At 39.0% G+C, this 18544-nt stretch overlaps 1 protein-coding gene across 4 annotated transcripts in view; it reads right to left on the reverse strand.

Annotated features, from left to right (window-relative positions):
• NEBL (nebulette) overlaps positions 1-18544 on the reverse strand; it is a gene marked incomplete at its 5' end in the record, with an annotated part of 331363 nt that overhangs the window by 9873 nt on the left and 302946 nt on the right. For 2 of the 4 annotated variants that reach the window (XM_082854896.1, XM_082854895.1), the window contains 4 exons: positions 13461-13610; positions 14845-14937; positions 16068-16239; positions 17211-17315. In XM_082854896.1, the coding sequence (XP_082711022.1) occupies positions 13461-13610; positions 14845-14937; positions 16068-16239; positions 17211-17315 (520 nt within the window). The remainder of the gene's footprint in view (positions 1-13460; positions 13611-14844; positions 14938-16067; positions 16240-17210; positions 17316-18544) is intronic. The other 2 variants (XM_082854897.1, XM_082854898.1) reach the window with 2 other exon arrangements.

The following is an 18544-nucleotide window of genomic DNA, read 5'->3' on the forward strand; positions in this document are numbered from 1 at the left end:
CGAGTTTCCTGAGCTTAGCACTTCTCAGCTGTGACAAAGATCCACTGTGTGCTCAGCATCTACCTGCACCTGCTCCCGTGACCCACCGGCCACGTTCTTCCTTGGAACTCAGGGGGTGGAGGGGCGAGGGGAACTGTGGCCACATGAAGCCCATGCTGCCTGCTGTGTCGTGGGTATAAAGGTTTCTTTGTTTTCTTACCAGCTGGGTTTATGAAGCGTGGTGAGACAGCCCTGCAGCTACACCGCATTTAGGGATTGCTTGATCACTTGATTTAACAGTAGCAATCTGTGATTATATTTTCTTTTGTGTGTGATGTTTTCCTGGAGGAATCGTTAACCTCTTTTATTATTTGCAGTGTTCTAGGCATTTGGGATACATTTTAAAAAATATCTTTGCAAAATCAAAAATTATCTCTCAAGCCAATGTTATATTCCTAACAATTCCTCCTTCTAGACTCCCATGTCATCTTTGTTTTAAGTTTCCAGTCTTTTATGAATTTTATTACTATAAAGTACTGCAAACCTCCTTTAAGAAAAAGCAGTACACATGAAGATGTTTAAGCACCTAGGTATGCGCTTCTGTGAACCTTAATGAGGGAAAGATGTAACATAGGATTCCCAAGGAATACAAAATATGAATATGATAAAATTTGAATAATATAAATGAAATGCTTACAACTAGGAGGACTAACTCAGTTTGCTTGGAACTTTCTCGGGTTTCACACTGAAGGTTCTGCTTCCCAGGAACCTCCTTAGTCTTGGGCAAATTGGCACGGTCGGTCCCTCTCCTTATGCCATGCGGGGGCCCTGTGCCTAGAGTGTCACATGTGTGAGCTGGTGGAATCGTCACCCTTTGACAGATGGTAAATGCCCATTTCACAGACAGAGAGTCTGAAGGTTAGCAAGATTCATAACTTGGTCAAAAATATCAGAGCTATGAGGAGCTAGTATTTAAATGCCAACAGTCTGACTCCAGAAACCAAACTCTGGGCTGTACCACACCAAAATGATCATGGAAGAAATGACAAGATAGCATGAGGTTAATTTACAAATAAGCACTGTGAATCCAGAAATGTGGAAGAGCGCTATGGTCTGGAGAGGAGCTTCTAGGAGCGGGGAGGATCCGACCTGAAGTCGGAAGAGTCAGCATCAACCGTGCACTCCTGCCAGTGGGGCAGAAAGGAGTTAGAGGGAGGGAAAGAAGAAAGAAAGAGGTTTAATGGGGAGATATGCAAAGCAGGCTTCTTATGCTCACAGGGGCAACTCTAGTTGTCACTGACTTTTCTGTGGTAAACTCTGGGGTACAAACCCCACAAAAAGTTTCTGTGTCTGTGGTTGATAAGGTGTGCCAGGACATCCCTGGAAGGAATTATAGTGAGAACAATTCATTCACTTTTGGAAAAGCAAGCTCAAATCACAGACAGTAGCATCACTTCTGAAGCAATGGCTTTTAGGTTTCTTCTAAGGGTCATTCTGGCATCTGATAATTCTCTGGAGTGTGTGTGTGTGCACACATGTTTAACCTTTGCTTCTTCTTCCCATTGCCAATACTATCCTACGTTACCTAGGGCGCTCGTCATTCAGTCACCTCATCCTGTATGAATAATTTCAGGTCTATGTTCAAATCACGTCTCCTAGTATGAATCAACCACTTTCCCACTGAGCAGCAAAGACCCCCATCATGACGCCACCGAACAATTTTCAAGGTCATTCTGTAGAAACTGCCTGAAAAATGTCACTCTCTTGAGTCATTATCAGCATAGTGACAAGCTCTACTCCCACAGACATTCCAAGAATCTAGCTGAAAATACAATTAAGTCCAGGAGACTGTTTAACTATTTTCTTCCCTAAACTTAAATGATAGACTTATAATGTTGCTTCAATCAAATATAAGTTGGCTATTTAAAGATTCCTAATTATCTGTTAACTGCAAAAGGAAACATATATAGGTTATGTACTTTTTAGAACCATGCATACATACATTACATTTCACCATTTCATTTATATATTTGGCTTAGTTGTCTCAAGCAAGAACTTCTAAAATATTGTTTTGGGACTCTGCAATTCCTAAATGTTGAAAAAGACACAAAGTTAGTTACATTTTAAATTATCTGCCAGTTACACTTAATTACTCTCGAAAGCCCAGAAAAGCAGTACGTTTTGATTTCAAAGCTGTTTTTTCTCTAGAAAACGTAAGTCTGTGGATGTTCTCTGACAGAACCGAGCTAAGACGTAATGTGGTTTGAATAGAAATAGAGCACTTTGGATTGAAGAATGCCTGCTATTTTGCTTCAGAATAATCTAGCCAATTTACTCCTACATTTAGATTTGAATTTCAACTTGCGTAGTTTTTTTCTCAGATTTATTTCTAATTTTTAGCTATCAAAGCCAGAATAAACTCCCCAACTTGTAACCGTAACCCAACCGTAAATACGAGCAGGTCTGTCACTGATGGAAAAGGAAATAATTTCTGCCCCAGATTAGAGAGTCTTTAATAATATTCTCATGGCACAAAATCCATATGGCATGTATCTGTGTCTACAGGCATATGTACACGATCCCTCAAAACAAGTCAGAAGGGCTTCCCTGGTGGCGCAGTGGTTGAGAGTCCCCCTGCCGATGCGGGGGACGCGGGTTCGTGCCCTGGTCCGGGAAGATCCCACATGCCGCGGAGCGGCTGGGCCCGTGAGCCATGGCCGCTGAGCCTGCGCGTCCGGAGCCTGTGCTCTGCAACGGGAGAGGCCGCAACAGTGAGAGGCCCGTGTACCGCAAAAAAAAGAAAAAAAAAAAAAAACTCATAAAAGAAAATAAAGTAATGTACAGTGTAGATATGTATGTGGTTTCCTGACAAGGACTATATAATTTGGGGCAGTTCTTTGATAAGATGAAAGCAATAGGATAGCAGGTAGATGGGGACGCTGTTTCCATTTAGGTAAGCCATACCACCGAGACTAGCTTTTACACACAAATTATGCCATGACTGAAAAGTCAGCTCATAGCAAATCCCAATTTTCCTCAGTGACCACTACTGCTGGTATTGTGTAAATCAGTCTTATACAGCAAGATTCATCATCATTCAAGTACAGTGAAAGAAAATCTCATGACACGATTGAAGAGGTAATTCTGTAAATACTTGCTGGATCGATATACATAATATATTCTCAAAGACTTAAAACTGGACTATGCATTTAGTTTATTCTCGCACTAATCAATTCAGATACTGACCCTTAAGGAATACCATCAATCCACGAGGAGTTCTTGAATAGTTTTACATGAGACTCCCCCAGCGATAACCCACACTAAATATCACATCTAGACATGTCTCAGTATTGATTACGTTTGTGAATGAGTAGGTATATTTTCTTCAACCAATGAACATTTATGAAACTGACTCAATGTGTTCCTGACATGATTTGAAGATAGGGACATGTGGGGAAATGAGTGTTAAAGGATTGTCTGGCTTTCCCAGAGCCCAAGCTCTAAGTTCAAGGTGAGTGGCAGGGACTGGTGAAATAGGCAGGTATGAAGAGTCACAGGCAGGTAGGGAGGTGAGCAACGGGTCATTGTGATCAAAGGCACACAAGTGTAAGGACCTTGAAACAGGGTCTAGGAAAGAGCTTGACAGACAGACTAGTAAACAATAAGTTCGGTACACGTGGGCCAGGTATATGGCATAAGATAAAGATCAAGAACCAGAATGTATGAGAAATGCAGCATGGACAGATCAGGAAGATTTGGGGGGAGGGAGATCAGACAATAAGAAATAGGAAGTCTGGTCACAAGAGAAACAGCACGTGACAACGAGGCCAGGCAACAGGAGCTAATGAGCAAACGAAAGGCAGAAACTCGATACATCGCCCAGCTGTATCAGCCCGTGGACATCTTAAGTAGTTCCTGTAAAGTCAGGATCCAACCCTCATGACCTACTAGCCTGGGGCTTGGGGCGGGAGGATGTGGGCACCTAGATGAAATAGGAAGTTGGGGGAGAACAGGGAAATTCGTGACTACAAAGATAACATTAAGACTTGACTGTTTTATGTGTAAGACAGAAATGTAAATATACGTACACTCAGTCTAGTATCCAACCTGGACATCAATTTTGATCCATAAAAAACAAAAACTACCATTTCCATTGCCAATGTTTAACAGTACCTAATAATAAATAATAAACAAAATAAGAAATAAAAATCCAAGAATACCTATTCGCTCCTTTACATGTATGCCGCTTACGATTTATAAAGCTCTTCCAAAGTTTACTCATTTGACACATATGCTATAGCCACATTTATATCCTTCCCTTCTCTTTTTCCCAATCAGCTCAGCTTCACAGGAAATATATTTTTAAAGTTTTATTGTTTGCTACTTTAAGTGTCAGATGGTTCTCCTTCAGACACATATGGAACCCTTTGATTTAATTTTGGCAAATCAATGAAAGACACATGTGCATCTTGGAACAAGTGCTATTCATTAGTATTTGATCCTTTCCCCAACTTCACACTCAGAAAAGGAAACTTACGACGTTTCTTTCATTCCAAGTCTATTGATACTAGGAATATGAGCTTCTCTAAGGACTTCCAGTTCAGTCAGTCCTGAACCTTTTTCTTGGGGGAGTAACAGAACTAACTAAAAGTTTCTAACAATTTACATTGTGTGCTTTTTTTCTAGGCTAGATGTACCGCCTAGATGGCTAAATATAATTGTCATATTCTACTAATTGGATTTCATATTATAAAGGAATCATTTGTTTTCCTATAGATTAGTTTTAATCACAGAAATTTTGTATTTCAATCATCAACTCCTTAAATCTTCCTAAACTTAAATGAAGATACTAAACCATCACTTTTTTGACAGATGCTAGCAAACGTCTCAAATTTCGATCGGAAATAACAGTCAAATATAGAAGGGAAATAATACAACTGGGATTCTTGTACTGAATGTATTTTATTTACAGAAGTCAGGCTGGGAAGGAGTTGGATTTTTTTCAAGGGATTGGGGGTTGTCAATCAGTAATCAGAAAATGGAATTAGTGGCGAATATAGAATTACTGGATAGTTTATTTCAAATGATGGCAAAGAGTTTAAAATTGGGAGTGTATTTTCTTGTAGGTTGTTCTGGTTATCTAATTTTAAAATTGAAAATCACCGAAAGCCAATAACATGAACTTGGGACAAAATGGCGTCTATAAATCATAAGACATAGATTTTCAATGGCAAAAGAGAATCAACAGAAAAATTAATGTGAATACTGGGCAAAGGGTTATGACTTTATGGACACTTGTCATATTAAAAGAGATTTGGAAACAGTGCTGGTTGGATACAATCCATCCCTTTCAAAATATATTAGTAGTTTATTATTGTGCCTGCGTTTAACATTTCTGTTCCCAGTTGCAAATTCAGCTCTTAATGACAGCTATTGCCCTTAGGAGCTTAAGGCAGATCCTAGCGGTCTTCGCTGAGCCTAGGAAACGATGGCTTGCTTTTGCTCTTCGCTGAGCACCCGCGGTCCTGTGCCAGGCTCTGGAAGGAAAGCCACATGGTACATTCTATTCTCTATCTCCATGGAGTTCATGATTGAACAATAAACTAGAGTACACTGAGACCGAAGCCATGAAAGGTATGAATTTCAGAATTCTGATGGGCACTTCTACGCTATTGAGTCCCTACTGAGGACAGACGTCCTCCATAAACAAACAAAACACTGAGAGAGAAGTATTTATACGAGAACGGAAGTGTTAACGTAGGAATAATTTACTGATTTCTTGGTTCTGAAAGGTAATTAGCTGACTCAGGTTTTGTAATAAACACAGGTCACAATGTTACATGCTGGTGATAATCCTTCATGACTGCTTTTTAAAAAGTTATAATAAGGATTATTATTGCACTGTTACTCTCAGGTCAAAGTAACTTTAATTAGACACTAATAAATTAAAGACTAATGCCAAGTTTTAGTGAGTTAACACATGCAACAAAGCTGTTTCTTTATATTTCAGATCAGATTTAATTTGAATATATTTATATATTTAACAATATTTACTGAGTGTCTAATACAAGTACTGTTCTAGGTGCTAGATATAGAATAGAGAAGCAAGCATGCGGAAAGAGTCTGTTCTAACAGAGTTGATGTTCTGGGGGAAACATAGACACTACACAAACTAATTAATACATAATGAAATGTCAGGTAGTAAAAAAAGAGTTATGAATCCTACTCAGAAGTAGGATTGCTGGACCAGATCTGGACCAGATTTGGAGAACCTCCATGCTGTTTTCCATAGTGGCTGCACCATTCTACATCCCCACCAACAGTGTGTGAGAGTTCCAATTTCTCCACTTCATCAACAACTCTTATCTTTTTTTGGTTTTGGTTTTGTTTTGGTAATAGCCATCCTAACAGATGAGGTGATATCTCATTGGATCTTGAAGAGATCTGCATTTCACTGATCTCTAAGAGACATCTGTAGTCCCTTGTTCACTGCAGCCAGACGTGCATGCAACCCAAATGACTACTGGCAGGTGAACGGAAAAAGAAAATGTGGTATACACACACAATGGACTATTATCCAGCCTTAAAAAAGAAGGAAATCATGCCATTTGCAACAACATGGATGAACCTACAGGACATTATACTAAGCAAATAGAAGGGCAAATACTGCATGATTCTACTTAGATGAGGTACCTAAAACAGTCAAACTCATAGAGCAAAGAACAGAATGGCAGTTGCTAAGGGCTGGGGGTTTAAAATGCTCTTTCCTTATTTTTACTGTTAGGTATTTTCTATTTTCTTTCCACTCTTGAAGAGGCAACTTTCTTTCTCTTTCACCAAACCTGTACCTCACCTACTTTCCAACACCTCTTTCAATACTTACTTCCCGGGCTTCCCTGGTGGTGCAGGGGCTCAAGATATGCCAAAACACACCAGGTTTCCAATGTGCTGTGTTCTCTCTCATATGCTACCTCTCTTCCTAAAACACTTCTTTCCCATTTCTCTGCCTGGCTAATTCTAACTCTTTATATTACTCTATCATAATGCCTTCCTGAGCACAATGGATGTATGTATCTGGTTCACCCACTAGAATGCAAGTTCTCTGAAAACAATAAGTATATTTTTTGTTGCTGTTGTTTCCAGCATCTCACACATATGGGAAATACTGGATAAATGTTTGGTGAATAAACAGATGGAGTTATGGGTGTTTACCAGGGCTACTGGCTACCTAATTGGTGCACTGCCCTCTTGTCACGCCTATGGACAACAACTGAGAGTTCCAGGATGTACTGAAGCACCTCTTGCAACCTAACCTCTTTTGAGGACATATTACATGGGATGGGGTGTTATAAGCACAGCACAGCTGGGGCTGTCCTAGAACTCAGAAACTTGTTTTCCACCAGTTAAGGCAGGACTAGGTCATACCAATAAGATTCTTTCACAGCAAAATGGAAAAGTTCACAAGGTTGGAACACTGACAATGTCTGCTTTGAAAAGTGCATCTGGTTTTCCTCCCCATCACACCCCCAGCCACTTTATGCTCCAGAGGAAAACAGAAACACATAAAATACCTGAAGCAAAACTGAACCCAAGTTCAAACTGAGAAGGGTAAATATTGGGTGAGATGGCAAACACATGAGAATACCAGCGATACAAAACACTGTGAATTAAGGAAAACCAAAGGAATACAAAGCAGTACCAGAAGGCAAATACATGTTGCTGGTAAGTGACCTAAAGACAAACACAGAGATCAAAGAAAACCTCACAGTGAAATAAGCAGAAACCATCAGGATTGTTTCCACTCAAGGAACTGTGTGTCAAGTGAAAATAAGTTAACCTAATCTAATACCAAAAGTCAATAAAGGTAATTTCAAATAATACTATGCAAGAATCAAAACAAAATTAGATGAAATTGAAATAAAAGCCTCCTTTATTGAATCGAAGTAACACAGTAGATATGGAAAATGCAAACCCTTCGGTAATGTAATACCTCAGATAGTAGACTCAAAACTAAAGAAAGTCCAAAATAATCACATAAGACAATGAAAATATTCAGCAATCAAAGCAAGATGGGAAAACATCATGAGAAATGCATAACTAAAACAATGATAAAAATGTAAAGGAGAAGGCTTTTATGTTAATGCTCATGAAAACCAAATGTGAATGATGAAAACTTTGTACTTCTGCCTCAAGGAAATGAGCTGATTGTTTAACCCTTCGTCCTAACAAGCTAAATTTCCTGTAACTCAGAAAAAAGGACCCTGAAACTATGACTCTCATAACTGCCCAGCCATTTAATTCAAAAAGTAAAACAGGTCACCTTCAGGACATAAACACATTCTCATACATAGAAAGAAGAGAAAGAAAAAGGAGTTTATTTAACTCATGGCACTTAGCTTAGGAAATGTAAAGTATCTTAGAATAGAAAAGCTACTTGTTCTACATCCTTCTTGTTACAGATGTGGAATCCGAGCTTGATAAGGTTAGGTGACCGCCTGAGAACCCAGACCAAGCAGTGGGAGAGCAGGATGGTCTCTTGCCCCCACACAGTGTTCTGTCCACCACGGGACCGCGCTGCCACACACGTCACCTCAAAGGCGGGAAGACGGCCCAACATTAAAGGACACCTTTCTAGGACATAACACATTTTATCATATAAAATTCCAATCTAAATTTAAAGAAATCAATAAAATCTGGAAAAAAGGGCTTCCCTGGTGGCACAGCGGTTAAGAATCCGCCTGCCAATGAAGGTGACATGGGTTCAAGCCCTGGTCCAGGAAGATCCCACATGCCGCGAAGCAATGAAGCCCGTGTGCCAAAACTGCTGAGCCTGTGCTCTAGAGTCTGCGAGCCACAACTACTGAACCCACGCACCTAGAGCCCGTGCTCCACAACAAGAGAAGCCACCGCAATGAGAAGCCCGCGCATCGCAACAAAGAGTAGCCCCTGCTCGCCGCAACTAGAGAAAGCCTGCGCGCAGCAACGAAGACCCAATGCAGCCAAAAATAAATAAGTAAAGTAAATAAATTTTAAAAAATCATATTAAAAAGCTATTAATGAGATTTAAAATAATTGTAAGAAAAAAAGATGGCATCTCTCAATACTAACATTACCTGTTTTTCTTCATCTTACCACTAACAAGTATTGTTCTAAAATTCTTTCCAATTTCTAGAATAGTATTTAAATAAATGCACATGATTAACTAAGGACAGTAAAGGTTTTCATCAAACAGCTGTCATCACCATAAAAGTTTCCTCCTTCTATGGAGTCACTCAGCACCTCATTACCAGGGCCCAGTGTAATACACATTTCAAAGGGGACCCCAAATTTCAAAGCAACCAAGACATCATGGACACTACTTCTTTGCCTCCCGACCAGAAAAGAAAATACCCTGGGAATGTTTCCACTTTAGGGGTTTTTTGTTCAGCTAGGCTTTAATGTCACTGAAACATATCAAAACATCATCAAAACAAAAATGGAAGAATTTTCCTGAAAGGCTTCCACAATAGAATTTTAATTTTTAAAAAAACTCACATGTATTTGTATATTCAGTTCTAATTTTTAAGATATTAATTTTTGTACACCTACAATTATTACAATGTATTACTACAATAATACAATGTTGTATGTCAATTATATTTCAATTTGTTTAAAAAGTGAAGTGGCATGAGTGGAAAAAAATATTACTTTGACCATTTCATTCATTCACCAAATATTTGCTGAGTGCTTATTCTAAGAGCTGGAGATAGAGTAGTATACAAAATAGTCAATATCCCAGCCATTGTGGGGCGTCTATCCCAGTGAGGCAGAGGCAGACAAGCAGATAAACAAATAAATACATATTTCAGGTGTCAAGTGCTATGAAGAAAGAGTAAAGGGACAGACAGAATGGAAAGGGGTGCTGTCTTATCTCTGGTAGTTAGAGAGGGTCTCTCTGATAAAGTGACATCTGAGCAGAAACATGAAGCAAAACGGATCCAGGCAAGCACATGCCTTGGGTGTGGCAGGAGGGCGAGTGTTCCAAGCAGGGGGAACAGCAGATGTGAAGGCCCAGGGTGGGTGCTTTCTTGGAAGATGTGAGTAAAGCAGGGAGACCAGGATGGCGGGAGTGGACGAGTCTACCGAAAAAGGAAGCAAATGGTTCAGGGCGGCAGTCAGGGCTCATATCAGGTGCAGGCCCTGTAGGGCAACGGTAAGGATTTGGGATATACTCGGAATGAAATGGTAGCAAAAGAATGACATGATCTAACTTGTGTTTCAAAGAGATGCTCTGGTTGCCACGTGGAGAACAGACCAGGGCAGAGGGTTGGTGGCTCAGGGTGGAAAGAGCAGAAGCAGAAAACTAGTCTGGAAGCTTCTGTGATGACCCGAGGGAGAGAGGGCAGTAGCTGAAAACAAGCGGCGAGGGCAGAGGTGGGCACAAGGGGTCAGATTCTGGATATATTTTTCCCGGGAGAGCTGACAAGATTTGCTAACGGTTTGGATGTGGATGGGAGTAAAAGACAAGTGTGGAGGATGATTCCTAAGAGTCTGAAGTCCGTATCTGGAAAGCCGCAGGTGCTACTTAGCAAGCTGGGAAGCCTGGAAAAGCAGCAGATGTTGCGGGGAAGGTGGGAAGGTGGTTTTGGACTTACTAGGTTAGATGCGTCACTGATCATTTGAATACAGACAGACATAAAGTACCGATCAGTAGAATGTGATGTGCTTCACTTAAGATAAACAGAATTCGGAGCATATTCCCAGATATTCTAAAATCTTTCTGAATTAACTCAGATACCCTGTGGGTATGCCACCACTCATGTTAATGTTATAAAACTTACTGGTGCATCTTTACTTTTGCTTCATACCTCAATATCTAGTTTCCAAAATTGGAAATGTCACCGAACACAGGCCTTGTAACAGGTAACTGAGAAATGACGGGTTATAAATGCCTCCTCGGAGTCAGCTTTTCTTACAAGGCATTATTTAAGCTACTGAGACACTCCTTCCTGTCAAAAAATCTCCCCCTACCACCTTCATGGAGTCTGAAATTCCCCCACTTCAAAAAATGTAATCATTCCCTCTTAACCATGCGTTACTCTTCCCCAGATTCTTGTATAAGTGCAAGAATATTTATGTGTACTTTCTTTCAATGGAGACTTTTCTTATGCAGTTTGGCATAGCGTAGCGTCCTCTTGCTAGAAATACTTAGGAAGAAAAGGAGTGGTGGCTTGAGAGGAGAAAGGGGAGATAAACCAACAGCAGTAGGTTTTTAGAATGCAGCCTTAGAGGAGCCAGTGGAATTGGAGACGCGCGAACCTGGCGTGGAAGGAGCTGGGGAACCTGCCAGAGGGGTCTCAAATTCTCCTTCTCTGCGTAGATTCATCCAAGACCTGATCACGGACACAGGTGATGACTTCTGCATTTATCTGCAGTGCAGCCTCCTCCTGTGGACTCTGACTGCCTGCTCGATGCCTCCATTTGAATTTCTCTTTGATGCACCACTTCTGTGCTCTGTTCTCTCAAGGAGAAACATTATTTTCCCAAAGCCCCCTTGGCCTAGTTAACTTCCATTTAGCATTCACATCTCAGCTTAAATCTTCCTTCCCTGGGGAAGGCTTCCTTGACATTGAAGCCAGATGGAGTCCCCCCCACCTTTGTGGCCCCCATGGCCTCCCCTCAGAGCACTTACTCAGTCCATAATTATATATTACTTGGGTAAGTATCTGCTCAATGTCAGGGTCCCCCGCCCCAGACTCCAAGCGCCTTAGAGCAGATGCATATCTCTGCTGCTCAATGCTGTATGCATTGCCAGATCGAGCTCTTGGCTGGTGTACAAAGAGCACTCAAACATTTGGTGAATAAGTGAATGAATGCCTTGTTTGTGTGTACAGACGTGAAGTAAAAGGGTCCCTGACGAAGCAAACACTAAGGTGCGTCGCCTTTGCGAGAGACATCAGCTCCAGTACACTGAGCTGAGTAAAGTTAACTAAGGTTGATCGAAATCTGTTCTCGTATTTGCTTTGGGTTTTATTTATCTCATCAGGCATCAACATTATTCTGTACCTCTAGAGCCACTGAAGGGAGAAATCAACAACCCTAAGTCCAAAAAAAAAAAGTTACTGAATCCTTTGTTAGATAAGCAGACACATGTCTGTAGTAGTTGCCAGAGGTTGGGGGTGCGGGAGGTAGGGAGAGATTGGTAAAAGGGTACAAATTTTCAGCTATACAGTGAATAAGGTCCAAGGATCTAAAGAATAACACAGTGACTATAGTTGATAACACTGTATTGTATAGATGAAATTTGCTGACAGAGTAGAACTTAAGTGTTCTTGCCAAAAAAAAAGAAAAAAAAGAAGAAAAAAGATAAATCCGTGAGGTAATGGATGTGTTAACTAACTAGGTGGGGGGACATCTTTTCACAACGTACACATATATCAAAGCACCACGATGTACACTTTAAATACCTTACAATTTTATATGTCAATTATACCTCAACAAATCTGAAATTTAAGAAAAGAAAAACTTTTCTACCAAGGTAGGGCCAGTCTGAATGTATAATTTAAGACATATTGACTATAACTGATTTTATTCTCATAGGTGCTTTCCTATGAATGCAAAAAACAATTACTCAACTACAAAAGATTTCATAGTTTCATCAGGTCCTCAGTCCCATTACATTTTCCCCCAAGATGTTAAACTGCTCAACTTCAAAATCTCCTGCCTCAGGGATTTCAGCCCTATGGACTTTGGCTGAAAAGGAAATTCCGTTTTCCTTTTGTTCTTCTGTGCTCGCTACTCTCTCCCTCCCCATGTCACTAAACCGTAGCTATACCTCAGTCTCAACCTTTAACAACCACTTTATCAGAAGGAGTAGTTAACATCCAAAACAATTTCAACAACCAATTTCTAGACCTAACCCTCCAGCTTGGATGCAGAAAACAGGAGAAGGTAGAGGAAAAGTATGGTTATATAAAATACAGAGAAGATTATTAACAATCAACAGTATTTTCCATTGAAAAAAATCTCATATCCCAAGTACATACCCCACTTCTTTTTGGCAAGATCTAACTCTGTCTGCAGCTATATATCAATATTTAAACACACAAATTCATAGCAACCTCTTAGCCACTCAAATATAACCGTAAGATTGATTTTCCTTAATGGAAATCAGATACGAACTCCGTAGAACTCAAGTTTCCACTCTGGCTGTGTATATTCATCACATACAACTCCTGTGAAACAAACTCACGTAGCAGATCCCAAGACGCTGTCGTCATTAAAGATCCATTTGTAGCAAAAACAGTGAAGTAAGACAGGAAAAACAAGCATGCAAAAATGCAAATTAGTAGTTAAAGAAAAAAAAAGACTCAACTTTCTAAACATAATTTAAAATGTTCAGATACACCCAGGCCAAACGCTTGAGCGAAAGTGACAAATTTGTTAAAGACATGCTTGTGGCACATTAAAAAAAATTTCTGAGAGTGGTTAACGTCTGATACCTCCTTCATCAGACGGTCTTGTTACCTCACTGCAGCACGAAAAGCTAGGGTAAATCTCGGATATTTCTGATTTGTCATCTCCCAGACCTGTACCAAAAGTACTGCTCGAATGAGATCGAGACCGTTGTCTCCTATAATGATTCGCCTTTTCTATATTGGAGGGAAAATATTCATACTTGTGATGAAGTGACTTGAAGAACAAAGGAAACAAAAAAATTACTTAAAAATGTAACAAGGAAGAAAAAGAATCCCTTATTAAATTACAATCCCAAAGCTCAGGTATTAGAAATTCTAGTCACCTATTCCCAAACTTCAGCACACACTGCATCAACTATATAAATGACTTAATGATCATTTATACTCCTTTTTTGTCTCAATTTTAAAGGAGAGATGAGGGATGGGAAATTGACAAGAACTAAGAAAACACTGGCAAACTAGTAAACTTCTATCAAACAAAAGGTTTGGTTATAAATAATTCTTTTCAAATATCACCAAGGATACAGCATCTGTTGCCTTTATTTTTAGAAAATTAAATACAATTTGGCTGATTACGTGGATCAAATTAACTATACAAATATTAGAATCGCTACTTTGCCTTGGGCTTTCAATTTTGTTAATGTCGGCAATTAAACGTGGAGTTAGAAATCAGGGGGCAGAGCAAGACCTAAATGATATATCTATTTATATTTTTAAAATACTTGCATAACTGTCAAATCTTCGGTTTGCTAAATGTGGTCTGAAAGTCTGAAAAGTCAACCCATGCTATCACTATACCCAAACATCCGAACCATTTGGGTTTTGCTTTTAATTGTAAACATGCAGTCTAAGTTAAAAGCCAAATAAACTTCCTAGGTAAACTACAGATTTTGCACTTTCTAAAAACCCAGAGATAAATTTTAAGGATACTTGAAAATCTATTTTAAGACATTTATGATACTATATAGAAAATCTCCCCACTGTTTTACATAGAATTCTTTAAATTAAAGAAGTCTTTAAATTAAAGAACTCTACCTTTAAAATGTTGTGTTTTTCATGAAACAAATCTCCTTTATGTCTTAGCAGTTTAGTGCAGTCCAAATGGCTGCATATGAAAGCCCAGAAAACCTCTAAAATCATGTTCACTAATAAAAAGGAGATGTAAGTAAGCTCTAGACACCTTTCAAATAAATCTAGAACAAACTAATCTAGGATATATTAAAAAGCCCTTTGGCAAGTTTTGTTTTCATAAATGATTAAATAGCACAGCAACTCTGTCAGTTTTTCAAATCCCAAACTTAAAAATTTACACTACACAAACGGCACAATGAACCTCCACAGCTCACAGTAGCTTCACTTTGAGGACAAAACCACGTAAATGGGGAGGAACTCAAAATGTAAGCAGTACCAGAGAGCATATGTAGACTTCTAGACTGAATATTGTCTTCCAGGGGATCAATGTCGAAGATGGAGCCAGGATCTGTGCGCCAAACTTTGAGGTCTTTTACCAAAGGAAGAAATCAACAAATCAAGAATGAATAAAAAAAAGTCAGCACCCAAGAGAGTCAAGCAAAAGTCTGAAAAGGGGCGTATGCAAAAAGCAAGCATGTAATAGGCAAACCCACTGTGCAGCCTACTTCAGAGAACAAAGGGATATTCACACTCACTGGATTTGCTAAGAAAACTTTGTGATCAAATTTAAGTTGCCTAGTTCGCTGACCTTCCATGGGGAGCCTGTGAATCATCACCCAACACACGTGCACGCCAGACAACTCCCTGCATCCCTGAACCCTCACCACTCGTGCTCTCCACACACTGAAACAGGTAAAACGCTGGGTTAAAACTCCTGATTAAGGACATGTGAGTAATTCATAAGAAGCAACTAAAAGGTTTTAGTCTAAGAAAACAAAATAAAAATCAAAAACTTCTCCCCCTACAACAGACACAAATGTTGAACAAATTGAAAAATTAGTAACTTTCCTTTCTAGCCCTGCCTTAGATTTTAGTATAAGCCTTGCTCTGTCACCATTCAACACTATGTTCCTAAGATTTTCCCAGGCTGACAAGAAGGAACAGCAGGACGAGAGGTTCCTTCCTCTCTGATTTGTGAGACTTTCAGACAGCTCTCGATTCTCCCAGTTCAGAGATAATATTAAAAAATATATAAGCTATTCATATTGCGGAAATCATCAGAATCTCTCTGGCATGTCTATTTGCGGTAAAAGGACGTAAATGGGATTACTTCTGTTATGTCACCCATGCAGACAATGTCTGCAGTACAATTATACAGTACATAAGCTAAAGGGAAACAAAAAAATTGCTCATCCTTCATTATCACCCATGTCTGGTATCTGGGCTTCTTTGCATAACAAGTAGGAACACTCTTAAGACCAGAAGGTTATTAAAGACAGAGGACGTCCAACAACAGAATGGATTTGCAATGATACCTGGCAAAGGCCATGAATCCCATCCAACATGGTGTCAAACAATATTACCTGTGGTCCACTTTCACCTGGGCACCACCTCAAGCATTTGAGGAGGAGTCCGATGAATAAGGAAGCGAATTTTAAAGCCAGGGCAAGCACGATCTTTTTGACTGTGCAGACTTGCCAAGCAGGCCCGTCAGCTTACCAACGATGATTCCAGGTCTCCTGTCCATCTCCACGATGTGAGGATGGACACCTTTATAGGCAGCATCGCTGACGACCTGGGTGTTCTTCCTCACTCGCTCTGTCACGGGGTCATCCACAACAGGAGTAAAGCCCCTTCCCTTTGTCTTCTCAAAATCTTCATGATATTTCACCTGAAAAAGGGAAAAACCATATTAACTCAAACTGAAATTTCCTGATTGTTACACAACTCACAAAATTTTGATATAACGACAGTTGTCACTGTACCAGCTGCACCTATTTTCTACATAGATGTATCTTTTCCGATTATTCCAAAAATAATGTCTGAAACTTCCGTTTCCTAGCATCAGAAATCAAGCCGACATTTTCACAATGTTTTTCATCATTACGGTTAGCAGCTCTTTTAATATACAAACCTGTATATCAGTAAGAAGTGTTAAAAAGATATATTTTTAAAATCCTGGTTACTTCCTAAAACGAACTCACTTAGGTATAAATTAATATCCTATCTCTTAAACTTTAGTATGCAATAAAATGATAAGGTATTTCTACACAATTATTCAAGAAAACCATATTATTTAAAATTAGATTGAGAGTTACCGATAATTATATATATATATTTTTGTATATAATTACAAAAACATATATATATTTCAAAACATGTTTTTCATGTTCTGAAATTGGATTAGGGTGATGGTTGTTCAACTCTGTAAATTATACTAGAAACCACTGAATTGTATACTTTAAATGGGTGAACTTTATGGTATATAAAATACATCTCATGAAACTGTTCTTAAAAAATACATATTTTTATATTCTTTAAACATTTAAACACACCAAACTCAACCTTAAAATGAACTGAAGAGAAGTCCAACCAAATATCTTTCATAAAATACATTTACAGTAGTCACGTTAGAAATAAAAAACACACCCAAAAAGTCACTGAGAAAAATTATTTTATTAGACTAAATATTTTCATTACATTTCAGTGTGATTAGAAAGCTCCCCCCAAAGGACGGGCCCATCGGCCTTTCCATGCTTTGTTAGTTATCCAGATTAATGGTGAACAACGCCATCAGTGCATTGGGTGGCACCATTCCTTAGTATGTTTTAGTCACAGATGGAGGACCTGGTTGGACCCTACCATTGAAATATGATTTTGAGCTTCTTTGACATGTCTGAGACCAGGTGTATCTAAAATCAGACTTGGTCTACCTTTCATCTGTCTCTGGTCCTGGGTATATTTTACCTGCAAAGTAAATAGTAGAACATACTTAAAAATAAGACAATTATAATTGAAAAAAAATTACATAACTTTTTCAAGCTTCCCAAGTGAGTGAAACATATACAACGTATCGTGAATTACTTCCCAGGTAACTTGTTTGGTGAATTACATTTCGTTCTAGAGTAACAATCTTAAAATTTTACTCTTGAGATGGTCTCCTTTAAAGGCTGCAGCCAAGATGACCTAAATCTCTCTACCAACTGAAAACAAATGTGTGAGTGCCCAACATCCACTAACAATGTGTCAGTAAAAGTGGTTATCACACTTAAACAGGGAAAATCCAAAGCTAAATGGAACCGAAATTTATTTTTCCATTTCTCTATTTCCCGATTTCCCACCATAACACTGAAAGAATGCATACGGAACATCCCTCTATTTCCTTTTATTTGCCCACTGCAGACGACAAGAATCAATAAGTAACAGATTTAGGTTCCCTCTAAGCAGCCCCCACTTAAAGGCAGTTTATGTTGAATACAATCAGCATCTCTGGACAGAAATACCACTAGAGAGCTGTGCATTGTAAAGCCTAAATGCTGATTCCTAGGCATAAAGCTCTTTTTGACATCTGACCATCAGCACACTGCTATTTGCGAAGCTGATTATGTATAAGATTAGGATACCAATTATTGCAGACCCGAGGGCATATGTGCATTCAGAACGGAAGCCCTGGTATTTCCTAAGAGAAAGCACACTCCCCGAATAAGACACCGATGTGCACCAAGGGAGTTTAATGAGTAACTGAATTCTGTGTTAAATATATTTAAAGATTTTTTTTCCCCTCTAAATCCTTACTTTGGAGTAATGAGTCATTTCTTATTTTGTTTTGCAGAGAGGATTTAACAATCCACATTCAATGGAATACATCTGTAAAATAACAATTGTTTAACTTACACACCAAAGACTTTACTACTTTCAAAGACACTGGCTAAAATAACACGAATCATTGTTTAAATGAACATAATACAGTTTAAAACAAGACTTTAAATGTAAGTGTTGGTCACATCTGGAAATATCAACAAAGAGTTGCAGGATAATATAAAGTTAGACAGTGGCAGCTTTTGGAAGTCATCTGAAATAATACATGGACTTATTGCATATATTACAAAGGTTTCTTGGAAATCGATTTTATTTTCACAAGGAGGAAACAGGTTTGCAAGTAAATAATATACAGGACATGTCCTTTGCGATAGCCC

The sequence above is a fragment of the Leucopleurus acutus genome (assembly GCF_964270905.1).
Source record: "Leucopleurus acutus genome assembly, chromosome: 1".
NCBI lineage: Eukaryota > Metazoa > Chordata > Mammalia > Artiodactyla > Delphinidae > Leucopleurus > Leucopleurus acutus.